At 43.0% G+C, this 14,921-nt stretch overlaps 1 protein-coding gene across 1 annotated transcript in view; it reads left to right on the forward strand.

Annotated features, from left to right (window-relative positions):
* The first annotated feature begins 7,924 nt into the window (after positions 1 to 7,924).
* The window catches only part of LOC311100609 (mitochondrial Rho GTPase 2-like), a 70,140-nt gene continuing 63,143 nt past the window's right edge, over positions 7,925 to 14,921 (forward strand). Inside the window, exon 1 of the mRNA XM_084141537.1 lies at positions 7,925 to 8,078. Coding sequence (XP_083997663.1) covers positions 8,042 to 8,078 — 37 coding nt within the window. The 5' untranslated portion in view covers positions 7,925 to 8,041. The remainder of the gene's footprint in view (positions 8,079 to 14,921) is intronic.

The raw sequence follows: 14,921 nt of genomic DNA on the forward strand, positions 1-14,921 counted from the left end.
CTCTCCTAGGCAATCAGCAATTAGTACAGGGATGCGTGCTCTTCACCTCTGCTAGGCAATTAGTGTTAGTACTTCAGTCTCCCCTGGTTTCTCAGCGGGCTATAAGCGGCATTCGTGTCAGTTGCGGTCTCGTTGGAAAAACTAAGACCGTTGCTGAAACAAAGACTGTTCTGCCGAATTGTTCTACGGGGTTATTCCAGGAAGTAAAGTGACGAAGGCTACACAACACTCTCTCACTTGAGTATCTTACCTAGTAATTTTCTGATTATCTCATTTTGCTCTTTTGCAGCTTTGGCAACTATGTGTGTGTTTTCTATACCTGTTTGCTCCTCTCCCTGTAGGTTTTACAGATGCTCCCCACTCCAACCCTTCTAATTTAGTGTATCATGCGCGCACATCCCATGTGGAATTCCTGGTCTCTGGCAGCATTTGAAACTGCTGATCTGCGGTCAAGAACGCAGAGTTCACTTCGGCCTATTCTACCCTTCAGCCCCTTGACTTTTTGGCCTTGACGGAGACATGGATCACCCCAGAGAACACTGTTACTCAAGCTGCTCTCTCTTCTTCTGACTACGTTTTCTCTTATAGTCTTGGCGCCGACAAAGATTGCGGCCTCGCGACTAGCTCTTAGGAAACTTCGCTGTATTTTGTTTTTCTATGTATTCTTTTTTACATTATTAGCTCAGGATGTGTTTTGTATCATTACATACAGCCGGGAAAAACTATTGGAGATCAGAGCGGCGGTAACTCACCAGCATTACGACCAGGAATATGATTTTCCCAAAGCAGATTCTTTGTTTGCTCTCCTCAGGGCAATTGAACTGATTCCAGTGGCTGACCCAAAACATTGCCAGCGGAGGAGAGGCACTCGGAGCGGCCTTCTGGTTCGACTTAAGAGGCGCGCACACCACCCACAGCTTCCAAGTATACTACTCGCTAATGTTCAGTCTTTGGAAAACAAGGTTGACGAGCTCAGGGCAAGGATTTCTTTCCAGAGAGACATCAGGGCCTGTAACATACTTTGTTTCACGGAGACATGGCTCTCTGGGGATATTCTGTCGAAATCCGTCCAGCCAGATGGGTTCTCAGTTCATCGCGCAGACCGAAATAAATATCTCTCCGGGAAGCAGAAGGGCGGAGGTGTGAGTTTCATGATTAACGACTCATGGTGTAATTGTAGTAACATACAGGAACTCAAATCCTTTTGTTCACCCGACCTAGAATACCTCACAATCAAATGTCGACCGTATTATCTCCCAAGAAAATTATGTTCGGTTATAGTCACGGCCGTGTATATCCCCCCTCAAGCCGATCCCACGACAGCCCTCAAAGAACTTCACTGGACTTTATGCAAACTGGAAACCAAATATCCTTAGGCTGCATTTATTATAGCAGAGGATTTTAACAAAGCAAATTTGAGGACTAGGCTGCTGAAGTTCTATTAACATATCGACTGTAGTACTAAGGCTGCTAAAATCCTTGACCATTGCTATTCTAACTTCCGGGAGGGATATAAGGCCCTCCCCCGCCCTCCTTTCGGAAAATCTGAACACGACTCCATTTTGCTCCTCCCTTCCTATAGGCAGAAACTCAAACGGGAAGTACCCGTGCTAAGGACTATTCAACGCTGGTCTGACCAATCGGAATCCAACGCTTCAAAATTGTTTTGATCACGTGGACTGGGATATGTTCCGGGTAGCTTGTGAAAATCATTTAGACGAATACACTGAAAAGGTGACTGAGTTTATCAGGAAGTGTACAGGTGATGTTGTGCCCACTTTGACTATAAAAACCTACCCTAACCAGAAACTGTGGATAGAAGGCAGCATTCGTGCAAAACTGGAAGCCCGAACCACCGCATTTAACCATGGCAAGGTGACTGGGAATATGTCAGAATACAAACAGTGTAGCTACTCACTCCACAAGGCAATTAAACTGGCAAACCATCAGTATAGAGGCAAAGTGGAGTCGCAATTCAACGGCTCAGACACGAGACGTATGTGGCAGGGTCTACAGACAATCACGGACTACAAAAGTAAAACCAACCACGTCGCCAACACCGACGTCTCGCTTCCAGACAAGCTAAACACCACCTTCGCCCGCTTTGAGGATGACACAGTGCCACCGACGCGACCCACTACCAAGGACTGTGACCTCTCCTTCTCCATGGCCGACGTGAGTAAGATATTTAAGCATGTTAACCCTCGCAAGGCTGCCGGCCCAGACGGCATCCCTAGCCACGTCCTCAGAGCATTCGCAGACCAGCTGGCTGGTGTGTTTATGGACATATTCAATCTCTCCCTTTCCCAGTCTGCTGTCCCCACATGCTTCAAGATGGCCACCATTGTTCCTGTACCCAAGAAAGCAAAAGTAACGCCCCGTAGCACTCACCTCTGTCATCATGAAGTGCTTTGAGAGACTAGTCAAGGATCATATCACCTCTACCTTACCTGTCACCCTAGACCAACTTCAATTTGCTTACCGCCCCAATAGATCCACAGACAATGCAATCGCCATCACACTGCACACTGCCCTATCCCATCTGGACAAGAGGAATACCTATGTAAGAATGCTGTTCATTGACTATAGCTCAGCATTCAACACCATAGTACCCTCCAAGCTCATCATTAAGCTCGAGGCCCTGGGTCTGAACCCCGCCCTGTGCAACTGGGTCCTGGACTTCCTGACAGGCCGCCCCCAGGTGGTGAAGGTAGGAAACATCTCCACTTCGCTGATCCTCAACACTGGGTCCCCACAAGGGTGCATATTCAGGCCCCTCCTGTACTCCCCGTTCACCCATGACTGCGTGGCCAAGCACGCCTCCAACTCAATTATCAAGTTTGCAGACGACACAACAGTAGTAGGATTGATTATCAACAATGACGAGACAGCCTACAGGGAGGAGGTGAGGGATCTGGGAGTGTGGTGCCAGGAAAATAACCTCTCACTCAACGTAAACAAAACGAAGGAGATGATCGTGGACTTCAGGAAACAGCAGAGGGTGCACCCCCCTATCCACATCGACGGGACCGCAGTGGAGAAGGTGGAAAGCTTCAAGTTCCTTGGCATACACATCACTGAAAAACTGAAATGGTCCACCCACGCAGACAGTGTGGTGAAGAAGGCGCAACAGTCTCTTCAACCTCAGGAGGCTGAAGAAATTTGGCTTGGCACCTAAAACCCTCACAAGCTTTAACAGATGCACAATTGAGAGCATCCTGTCAGGCTGTATCCCCGCCTGGTATGGCAACTGCACCACCCGCAACCGCAGGGCTCTCCAGAGGGTGGTGCGGTCTGTCGAACGCAATACCGGGGGCAAACTACCCGTCCTCCAGGACACCTACAGCACCCGATGTCACAGGAAGGCCAAAAAGATCATCAAGGACATCAACCACCCAAGTCACTGCCTGTTCACCCCGCTATCATCCAGAAGGCGAGGTCAGTACAGGTGCATCAAAGCTGGGACCGAGAAAATGGAAAAACAGCTTCTATTTCAAGGCCATCAGACTGTTAAATAGCCATCACTAGCACATTAGAGACTGCTGCTGCCTATTGAAAATCACTGGCCACTTTAAGAAATGGAACACTAGTCACTTTAATAATGTTTACATATCTTGCTCTGCTAATCTCATATGTATATACTGTATTCTATAATATTCTACTGTATCTTAGTCCATGCCGCTCTGTCATTGCTTGTCCATATATGTATATATTCTTCAATTCCATTCCTTAGATTTGTGAGTATTGGGTATATGTTGTGAAATTGTTAGATATTACTTGTTAGATACAGTGGCTTGCAAAATAATTCACCCCCCTTGGCATTTTTCCTATTTTGTTGCCTTACAACCTGGAATTTAAATTGATTTTTGGGGGGTTTGTATCGTTTGATTTACACAACATGCCTACCACTTTGAAGATGCAAAATAATTTTTTGGGTGAAACAAACATGAAATAAGACAAAAAACAGAACAGTTGAGCGTGCATAACTATTCACCCCCCCAAAGTAAATTATTTGTAGAGCCACCTTTTGCAGCAATTACAGCTGCAAGTCTCTTGGGGTATGTCTCTATAAGCTTGGCACATCTAGCCACTGGGATTTTTGCCCATTCTTCAAGGCAAAACTGCTCCAGCTCCTTCAAGTTGGATGGGTTCCACTGGTGTACAGCAATCTTTAAGTCATACCACAGATTCTCAATTGGATTTAGGGCTGGGCTTTGACTAGGCCATTCCAAGACATTTAAATGTTTCCCCTTAAACCACTCAAGTGTTGCTTTAGCAGTATACTTCGGGTCATTGTCCTGCTGGAAGGTGAACCTCCGTCCCAGTCTCAAATCTCTGGAAGACTGAAACAGGTTTCCCTCAAGAATTTCCCTGTATTTAGCGCCATCCATCTTTCCTTCAATTCTGACCAGTTTCCCAGTCCCTGCCGACGGAAAACATCCCCACAGCATGATGCTGCCACCACCATGCTTCACTGTGCGGATAGTGTTCTCAGGGTGATGAGAGGTGTTGGGATTGCGCCAGACATAGCGTTATCCTTGATGGCCAAAAAGCTCAATTTTAGTCTCATCTGACCAGAGTACCTTCTTCCATATGATTGGGGAGTCTCCCACATGCCTTTTGGTGAAAAACAAACGTGTTTGCTTATTCTTTTCTTTAAGCAATGGCTTTTTTCTGGCCAGCTCTGTGGAGTGTACGGCTTAAAGTGGTCCTATGGACAGATACTCCAATCTCGGCTGTGGAGCTTTGCAGCTCCTTCAGGGTTATCTTTGGTCTCTTTGTTGCCTCTCTGATTAATGCCCTACTTGCCTGGTCCGTGAGTTTTGGTGGGCGGCCCTCTCTTGGCAGGTTTGTTGTGGTGCCATATTCTTTCAATTTTGTAATAATGGATATAATGGTGCTCCATGGGATGTTCAAAGTTTCAGACTTTTTTTTGTCCCTGACGTTTGGAGAGCTCCTTGGTCTTCATGGTGCCGCTTGCTTGGTGCTGCCCCTATATATAGTTTAAGTCGGAAGTTTACATACACCTTAGCCAAATACATTTAAACTCAATTCCTGACATTTAATCCTAGTAAGAATTCCCTATCTTAGGTCAGTTAGGATCACCACTTTATTTTAAGAATGTGAAATGTCAGAATAATAGTAGAGTGATTTATTTCAGCTTTTATTTATTTCATCACATTCCCAGTGGGTCAGAAGTTTACATACGCTCAATTAGTATTTGGTAGCATTACCTTTTAAATTGTTTTACTTGGGTCAAACGTTTCGGGTAGCCTTCCACAAGCTTCCCACAATAAGTTGGGTGAATTTTGGCCCATTCCTCCTGACAGAGCTGGTGTAACTGAGTCAGGTTTGTAGGCCTCCTTGCTCACACACGCTTTTTCAGTTCTGCCCACACATTTTCTATAGGATTGAGGTCAGGGCTTTGTGATGGCCACTCGAATACCTTGACTTTGTTGTCCTTAAGCCATTTTGCCACAACTTTGGAAGCATGCTTGGGGTCATTGTCCATTTGGAAGACCCATTTGCGACAAAGCTTTAACTTCCTGACTGATGTCTTGAGATGTTGCTTCAATATATCCACATAATTTTCCTTCCTCATGATGCCATCTATTTTGTGAAGTGCACAAGTCCCTCCTGCAGCAAAGCACCCCCACATCATGATGCTGCCACCCCCGCGCTTCACGGTTAGGATGGTGTTCTTCGGCTTGCAAGGTACCCCCTTTTTCCTCCAATAATAACGATGGTCATTATGGCCAAACAGTTCTATTTTTGTTTTATCAGACCAGAGGATATTTGTCCAAAAAGTACGATCTTTGTCCCCATGTGCAGTTGCAAACGGTAGTCTGCCATTTTTATGGCGGTTTTGGAGCAGTGGCTTCTTCCTTGCTGAGCGGCCTTTCAGGTTATGTCGATATAGGACTCGTTTTACTGTGGATATAGATACTTTTGTACCTGTTTCCTCCAGCATCTTCACAAGGTCCTTTGCTGTTGTGCTGGGATTGATTTGCACTTTTCGCACCAAAGTACGTTAATCTCTAGGAGACAGAACGTGTCTCCTTCCTGAGCGGTATGACGGCTGTGTGGTCCCATGGTGTTTATACTTGCGTACTATTGTTTGTACAGATGAACGTGGTAACTTTAGGCGTTTGGAAATTGCTCCCAAGGATGAACCAGACTTGTGGAGGTCTTTTTTCTGAGGTCTTGGCTGATTTCTTTTGATTTTCCCATGATGTCAAGCGAAGAGGCACAGAGTTTGAAGGTAGGCCTTGAAATACATCAACAGGGACACTTCCAATTGACTCAAATAATGTCAATTAGCCTATCAGAAGCTTCTAAAGCCATGACATCATTTTCTGGAATTTTCCAAGCTGTTTAAAAGGCACAGTCAACTTAGTGTATGTAAACTTCTGACCCACTGGAATTTTGATACAGTGAATCATAAGTGAAATAATTTGTCTGTAAACAATTGTTTGAAAAATTACTTGTAATGCCCAAAGTAGATGTCTGAACCGACTTGCCAAAACTATAGTTTGTTAACAAGAAATGTGTGGAGTGGTTGAAAAACAAGTTTTAATGACTCCAACCTCGCCTTCTGGATGATAGCAGGGTGAACAGGTAGTGGCTCGGGTGGTTGATGTCCTTGATGATCTTTTTGGCCTTCCTGTGACATCGGGTGCTGTAAGTGTCCTGAGGGCGGGTAGTTTGCCCCTGGTAATGCGTTGGGCAGACCGTACCATCCTCTGGAGAGCCCTGCGTTTGCGGGTGGTGCAGTTGCCGTACCAGGCGGTGATACAGCCCAACAGGATGCTCTCAACTGTGCATCTGTAAAAGTTTGTGAGGGTTTTAGGTGCCAAGCCAAATTTCTTCAGCCTCCTGAGGTTGAAGAGGCTCTGTTGCGCCTTCTTCACCACACTGTCTGCGTGGGTGGACCATTTCAGTTCGTCAGTGATGTGTACGCCAAAGAACTTGAAGCTTTCCACCTTCTCCACTGCGGTCCCGTCGATGTGGATAGGGGGGGTTCACTCTCTGCTGTTTCCTGAAGTCCACGATCATCTCCTTCGTTTTGTTGACGTTGAGTGAGAGGTTATTTTCCTGGCACCACACTCCAAGAGCCCTCACCTCCTCCCTGTACTAGTAAGAGTGCAAAGAGAGTCTGTGACAGAAACACACTGTAGCCTATGTCACTCAGTCTGTTTCATGCTTGGTGGTAGTTTTGTCATGTTTTTATGTTGTTTTAAAAGGCTTTGTGTTCAATGTGAGTTGAGTATCCATGTTTAGACGGTCTGTGTTTGATTCCTACCATTCCTCATTGACAGGAAAGTGACCAACTGTCATTGGAGCTGCCCCATTTTACTGGGGCAGCTCAGGTAATGTAATTATCGGTATGAACATGGGAACAAATTGATGCTTAAAACAAAGTGCTATGCGGGTAGCCTACAGATGAATGATCTGTTTTGTCACATCAATTTATCTAGTGTCATACTTCTGGAGTGGATGATATTGTGCCAGTGTACTGATAAATTGCCAAATGCGTCAGTTAATTAAATGTCTGCATAGGTAACAGTTTATGGTTCTTATTGATATGCATGACTATATTGCCTTTCTCCAAACTGAACGCCATTAGACCAATATTAGGCTATCCCTAGACATTTGAAATACCTTCACGCCTAGAAGAGCCTCCAGGGTTCCGTCATAATGGTACATTTTTGAATGAAAAATAATGATTACAGAGGCAATTTTACCACTGGAAAAACGGACATGCTGGGGTAATAATTACATAACCGACGTTCTATAGTAATACTAGTCCAGTGCGAATACTACTTGGTACAGTTCCCCCACTCTTATGTTCCTCAAGGACGATATGGGGCGCTCATTTGTGGCTCTCTCAAACCGGAAACCACTGTATTCCTCCTTAGGTCCTGCTTGCTGGAATGGGTCCGAGATATAGCTAGCTACGTAAACTGTGGCTAAAGATTATACATTATTTAGGACGCATAACACCCAGCTACGTACACTCATTGCAAAAGGGGAGCGAAACATGAGGCGAGATGTCAGGATACTGTTATTGGGGGAACGTAAGTCAATCCTCTTTGAATATTGACATGCCAATTTAGCGCGCTAGTTAACGTTAGCTAGCTACAGACTTACCTAATTGACAACTTCTGCAGTTCTCTAAAGCTGGATCCAGTTCTTTTTTCCTGAAATACTAATGTTATAGCTTCGGCAGCCATCCCATCTTTAGTTTAACTAGATGGCATAAGGATAACATTAGCTAGGTAGCTAAGCTTGCCATTTCTCCCTTGGAATAGCACCAAATCATACCAATAACTGTAAGCTAGACCTGTTGTTTTGCACATAGCTAGCTACCTAGCTAAGTTAGTAACTACACATAAGTCATTGGACGAAGGCGTCTTCTGTAGTTATTTTTTGTTAAGCTCAATATTAACTCGCATCGCTTGCGGTACATGTTTGAAAGCATAAGGACATTATCTTTAATATCACCGAGAAAAAAAAGTTGCATCAGGGCTGCCAACTTTTGAAGAATGCTTGGAGTGACATTTGCTATTTGAATTTCAATGCCCCCTGGCACAACCACTAGACGGGGGACTGGGGGAAATGTTACTGTTTTAAAGCTAATTTCCTGCAATTACTTATGACTTATTCAAAACTGTCCATGAATGGCAGCAATAATGTATAGCCTCATAATTCATTTTCAAAGACAAGTAGGCATATCATATTTCAAATATGTGATTACACTGGCAAAATTGGGAAGAAGTGGAATAATAAAATAAGTGTGGGGAATAACAGTAGTGTTCTTGCTGACAAGCACAGTAATTACCCTATATTTTAGTCCGTTTTAAGAATGAGAATTGTTCCACTGATCAGACTAAATAAAGTAAATGGATAGAATCTCCTGAAGACAAGATGACAATCTACCCCTACACCCTAACCAAATTATTTTTCTATTCATTGTCCTCCCTGTAGAATCAAATGTACACTTTTTTTGTTTGACAAAATTATTTTCATAGTTAAACAGGTCACCCTATCAAACTAAAACATACTGTCGGTCTGTCTGCTGCCTTTTCGTTGTCACAGCCTAAATGCCAATCACCAAACGAGGGTACTAATCCAAGTGTGGATTAAATCTACTTTAGTACATGCTGTCAAAAGGCTGCATTCTGCAATAATAGGGACAGGAGTAACAGCAACCTAATTTTGTTGACAACATTGTACATAAAACAGCACTACCGTGCTGCTCTTTTTACAGTTTTATAAAATCTGCGGAGAATGTTCTATATCTCCATTCAGCTCCACTCTACTTTTGAGGGGCGTTTCTTTAAAACATGCATCCAATCCCCTTGATAATGTACATAACTAGACCAATCAATGTGCCGCGGTTCCCAGTGCTGTGGCAAGACAGGACAATGATAGAGGTTCAGCTCGTGATGTTAAATTTCAGAAAGATTTGGAGTTAACACGCTGACTATACAATGGACTAATTAGAAAAATAAAAGCAGTACTTTTCAATACGTGATATGAGGTGTGCTGTGAGAAGAGGGTTAAATGCGTGTGTTTTATGGTCAATGCGTGAGAGTTGGCAGTTCTGTTAAATGGATACACACCTTGATAGGGTTAGTGTTCCCACACAGCCATATTTCCACGTTACAGCGGAAGACGAGGCGACCACCGCTCTGCTAATTAGCTATCTAGCCTGCTCGGAACACCTGTATGGAACATGCTGACTACACCGGGCGTGCGCATGTTGATTTTGTCCACCCACACCAGACGCGATCAAAACGAACTCTGAACCAACTATATTAATTTGGGGACAGGTCGAAAAGCATTAAACATTTTTGGCAATTTAGCTAGCTAGCTTGCTGTTGCTAGCTAATTTGTCCTGGGATATAAACATTGGGTTGTTATTTTACCTGAAATGCACATGGTCCCTCTACTCGACAATTAATCCACAGATAAAAGGGTAAACCGAGTTCGTTTCTAGTAATCTCTCCTCCTTCAGGCTTCTTCTTTGGACTTTATATGGCGGTTGACATCCAACTTTAAGGTGCATTACCACCACCAACTGGACTGGAGTGTGGACCTCAGTTCAGCTTTCAATCACCCACGTGGGTATATGCTCCTAAAAACCAATGAGGAGATGGGAGAGGCGGGACTTGCAGCGCGTCAAGCGTCACAAATAAGAACCAAGTTTTATTTTAGCACCTGGCTACGCAGACGAGCAGTGTGGATGCAATGATTGAATAATGTGTACATTTATTTTGCAACGCACACATCGCGGGTGTTGTGGTCAGCATGTAACGTAGCTAGTTAGCTGTGGAATCGCCTAAACAAACTGCACTATCAATTTAAGAGTCTACAATCTCACCATGTTCAACCTGCAGATCGATGTGCCTCACAGAGTGGAGTGTAACATTTAAAACGGCAGATATACAAAAATTAACAAGCATTTCGCTACATCCGCAATAACAACTGCTAAATATGTGTATGTGACCAATACAAATTTGATTTGATATACTTTTGAGGAGATGGGAAACGTTGCCAATAATACGTCAATGGGCCACGTGGTGCATTCTGGGCAATTCTGGAACAAGGAGTGCTATCCTTCAAGGAGTGAATGGGAATCTATTGGCCGCTAGCTCAAAACCCCAACATTAGCCCGAATTTCATCTACAAGAAGTACAACAATACAAATATTTTCCGAGATGTGAGATAATTCACTTGCTATCTGTAGTATTGTATAGCTTTGGGATCGTGACATTACGTACTTTTGAGGAAAATAGGCATGTTTGTCGACATATACATTGACTTTGAGAAGGCGATTGCGTGCAGATTAGTTTAGCACCCGCGTGACGCAGCATGACAACGTGAACGCGATTGGTCGACAGTCTGCTGTGTGAGGTGTTATGTTTATTTCATTCATTGGATTCCTATCTCCTTTCTATAATATCTCTGGCAACTGCACCATGCAATGCAACCTGGACTAAAGAGGCAGAAAATTTGGAAAAATGTGCTAAACCCGCCGTTAAATTACAAATCGGCCAGTATTGAAATCTGACATGTATGATAGACGTTTTGATGTCGGACGACAATAGAATGTTCATGATGTCTCTGCAACAACTGTCTACAGACATGTCCATATGCCACGTTCAAAACAACTGGGAACTCGGAAATCTCAGACTTCAGTGCGTTTCAAAACAACTGGGAACTCTGGGGGAAAAAACGAGCTCCGACTGGGAGAAATCTCTTTGAACGGTCATCCAACTCGTAATTCCAACGCAGGAACTCTGGCCTCTTTCTAGAGCTCTGACTTTCCGACCTGAATATCACTGACGTCATGATTTGACATCCTATTTTTCAGAGTTCCCTGTTGTTTTGACAACTGTAAACCAGCCTTAACTCGGGAAGTGTAGCGGAAGTTTAGTGTTGTCGGAAGGAGGCACCCATAGCTGTATGGATCTGTACAAAACTGCTACAGTAAGTGTATGCATTTTATTTGAAGGATTCTTTCTCGCTGATGAAAGATAATGGCCATATGTTTCAAAAGCCATATCGCAAGCAATGATTGTTGACATTTCTAAATGATTGTAGTTCACATGAGCCAGTCGTGGGCGAAGCTAATGGCTGAAGACTGTATGCAGAAGTCAGAATGCCGCCTTGAGTTTCTGAGTGCTAGTAGCTACCTGTCAAAAGTTTTTCTCATCATGTATTGGCTACCTAGCTAGCTAGATTAGTTTGCGTTACCTTGCCACCATCAAGTATGCTATAAGAGGACTTTTTTTATATTTTACATGTTTTGCCAGCAAAATTGCTTGGTGATTGTTTGGAAAATACTGATATTCAAGCTAGCTAACTGTTACGTTACTATACTGAACAAAAATATATCAATGATAGGGTGGTCATGTTGTTATTACATTTTCAGGGTTGATGTAGAAAACAGATACTCAAATAAAAGTAAAAAAGTATTACATTAAAATGCCATATTATGCAAATTAGGCAGTACGCACACACACAGCCTAACACACACACAATTCTCTGCATCCCCAAACACTCACACAGCACCAACACACACACACCACATCACACATCGCCTAACACAGACACACACTTCTGAACTGTAACACAGAAGGCTACCAGTCTAATGACATAGCTTACTTCTGGTAGGCCTACACCTGAGTTGGGTTACATTATAATGTTATTTTTGGTGTTGATGAGTTACTCTGATGGGAGGATAAACTGCAGAAAATAATTAGCATAGGCACAGGAGAGACTGAGGGCGCGTTCGAGCGGATCACTTTTGTCAAGTCGGTGAATATCATTGGTAACCGCCTTTCAAAGTGTGTTGCATTATGGGGTGAAAAATGATCAGACTTGTACCCTTGTACCTAATGTGTCGACTGCATGAACTTTACAGAAATCATGTGATTAAAGGTCAAAGTTGCTCTTCAACTTCATCCTGCAGCCATCGCCTACATTGTGGGAGGCTCTATTGTCAGCCAATCATTAGGATGTTTTTGTTTGACCCACGCCAATGTCATCAAAGACACGACTGAAACAGGAACCAACTTCATGTGGATATCCTATATACAAATGAATGTGATATTTCAGTCTCTCTCAGTATTTGATTGTACAATGAACACACCTATGATTTAAGTTTGTGTGATATGGGGGTTGATCCTGTGGCGATTTTAGCATGTAAATCTTGGTGGGGCCCCAAAAAAATTTTTTTGGGGGGGGTGCATGCCAGCAAAGCCATTGCACAACACTAAACAATACATTTAATTGCACTATAACAGTGACAAACGGTGCCCACAAACTGTTAGGGCCTACATAAAGCTCTCCCAACAACAGAGCTTTGTTTTCTGCACTATGGAGTGAATCCTTACCTGGCTATCAGCGGAGCCTTGTCTGGCAGTGAAACAGTTCATTCAGCCTCATTTACTGCCTTTAAAAAAACATTGCTGATATGGCTGAATTGCTTAAACAAATATGGTTTCTGCTGACAATTGAGATGTACAAACTATGGCATAAGGGGACGACGAGCGTATAAGAGGCAATCCGAGTTAGGACGGACGTAGTCAATATAACTATTTGTTCAGCACTTTTGAAATGTACAGCGACAGAATTTAGAACATGGGCCATTCTTACAGTGTTCTCCCTGTACACCAAGTCAGAACCTTTTATCTATAATTTATCTTTATATGACAAGGATTGAAAAGGATTTGCCAGTAGATTGTCGAGTTGATTCATGATGATGACTGCTTGTCTAGATTGCTAGCTAAGATTTTGAAAGTATGATGTTGACAAGATCAGTCCAATCAAAGCTACGGTAGATATTACGTGATTTGTGGTTAATGACTTTGAGCCTTCTTGGATGGGCACTTCTAATGGAAGTCTATGGCAGCACCCAAGGGGCTTGAATTTTCTAGATCAACCCGTTGATTCTGCGGTGACATAGTGTCCCCATGAGTGACAGAACACCAATCACGGCACAACTAGAGAACATTACCAACCCCTACGCTCCGTGTTTTCCGCTGGCTGCCCCACCACCACAGAAAGCACTGAGCTAGGCTGAAACACCTGCATTTTGGAGCTGCCTTACTCAAGAAAGCAAAAAAGAGACCATGTTTGTATGCGGCTTTATTAACTCAAAGATTATAATTTTTGTTACATTGTTTGCAAACTGATATATGACACGTATTAATGCCAAAATAACATGCAAACAGGCTAAAAAGAACTGTATTTTATTTGTTTTAGCTAAACAATAATGACACGCCACCACTGCTTCAATCACAAAATTCACCGCTGGCGCAATACAGCCAATGCAGCGCTGCCTCTCGCCCGGGTTGTTGTCTCAGCGAACACTGTCAGGCACTCCCACACAGCTAGCAAGCTAGCACTCGTCATGGAAATGGGGGTGGCGAAACGTGAATTTGGACCACTCCCTGACAACACATACATCAACACGTAGCTACGAAGGTTACAAATTAGAGCTATGTTTTTTTCGTGTCCCTGTAAACATCTGAATGACAGAAGGGAAAGAAAAAAGTTTTACCTTATTTCAGTCAAAAGACGTCCGATGACTGTGAAACACCCTCAGGACTTTCCCATACTTCTTGGCGATACAATATCACATCGATCTTACTCTGATAGGTCGAAGGAATACCCATCTCAAAAAGCAAATATGAACACACCGATGTTGCAGGTTTCACAAAAAGGTCTGTCCCACAGATTTGAACGTTCTTAGCACGGCACTTGCTTTACATTTGGGCTCATATGGTGTTAATATCATAATGTACAGTATTGGGATTTTAAGACATGGTTAACAACTGCCACATTGTTTTGAAATGATTTATGCATTTTGGCGACCACATTATTGACATTTAGAGAAAACATAGTGTCCATTTTTTGTCGCGACACCTAACACCCTATCATTACAGCAATAGTCCCAAAAAGTTATAAACAAATGTATTTCTAATATTTTTTAACATTGCTCACCTAATGAAAATGCCTGAGTTAAACAACACTGAAATAAATATATGTAAAATTAAATATTTAGTCATTTCTCATTACCGCAACACAACCTTTGCTGAATCTTGTAATATTTCCTAAATATTGGTGCGTTACGGTAATGATAACAAGGTTTCGGAGATGAGAATGCATGTTTCGGCAATGAGTGTTGCATAATTTGCCATTGAAGAACTGTACTGAGCTCTGTTAAAGATTAATTAATCCAATACATCATCAAACTGTGTCATTTGTTAATCCCAAATGACTTGCACAATACTACAATCACTGATCTTAATGCAATTGACTAAAATACCCCTTAATTTAGCATATGTATAGGTACTGTAATAACAGTTGAAGGCAGGTAGCTTAGTGGTTAAGAGCGTGGTGCCAGT

This window comes from Coregonus lavaretus, assembly GCF_964263955.1.
Source record: "Coregonus lavaretus genome assembly, chromosome: 25".
NCBI classification, from domain to species: Eukaryota; Metazoa; Chordata; class Actinopteri; order Salmoniformes; family Salmonidae; genus Coregonus; species Coregonus lavaretus.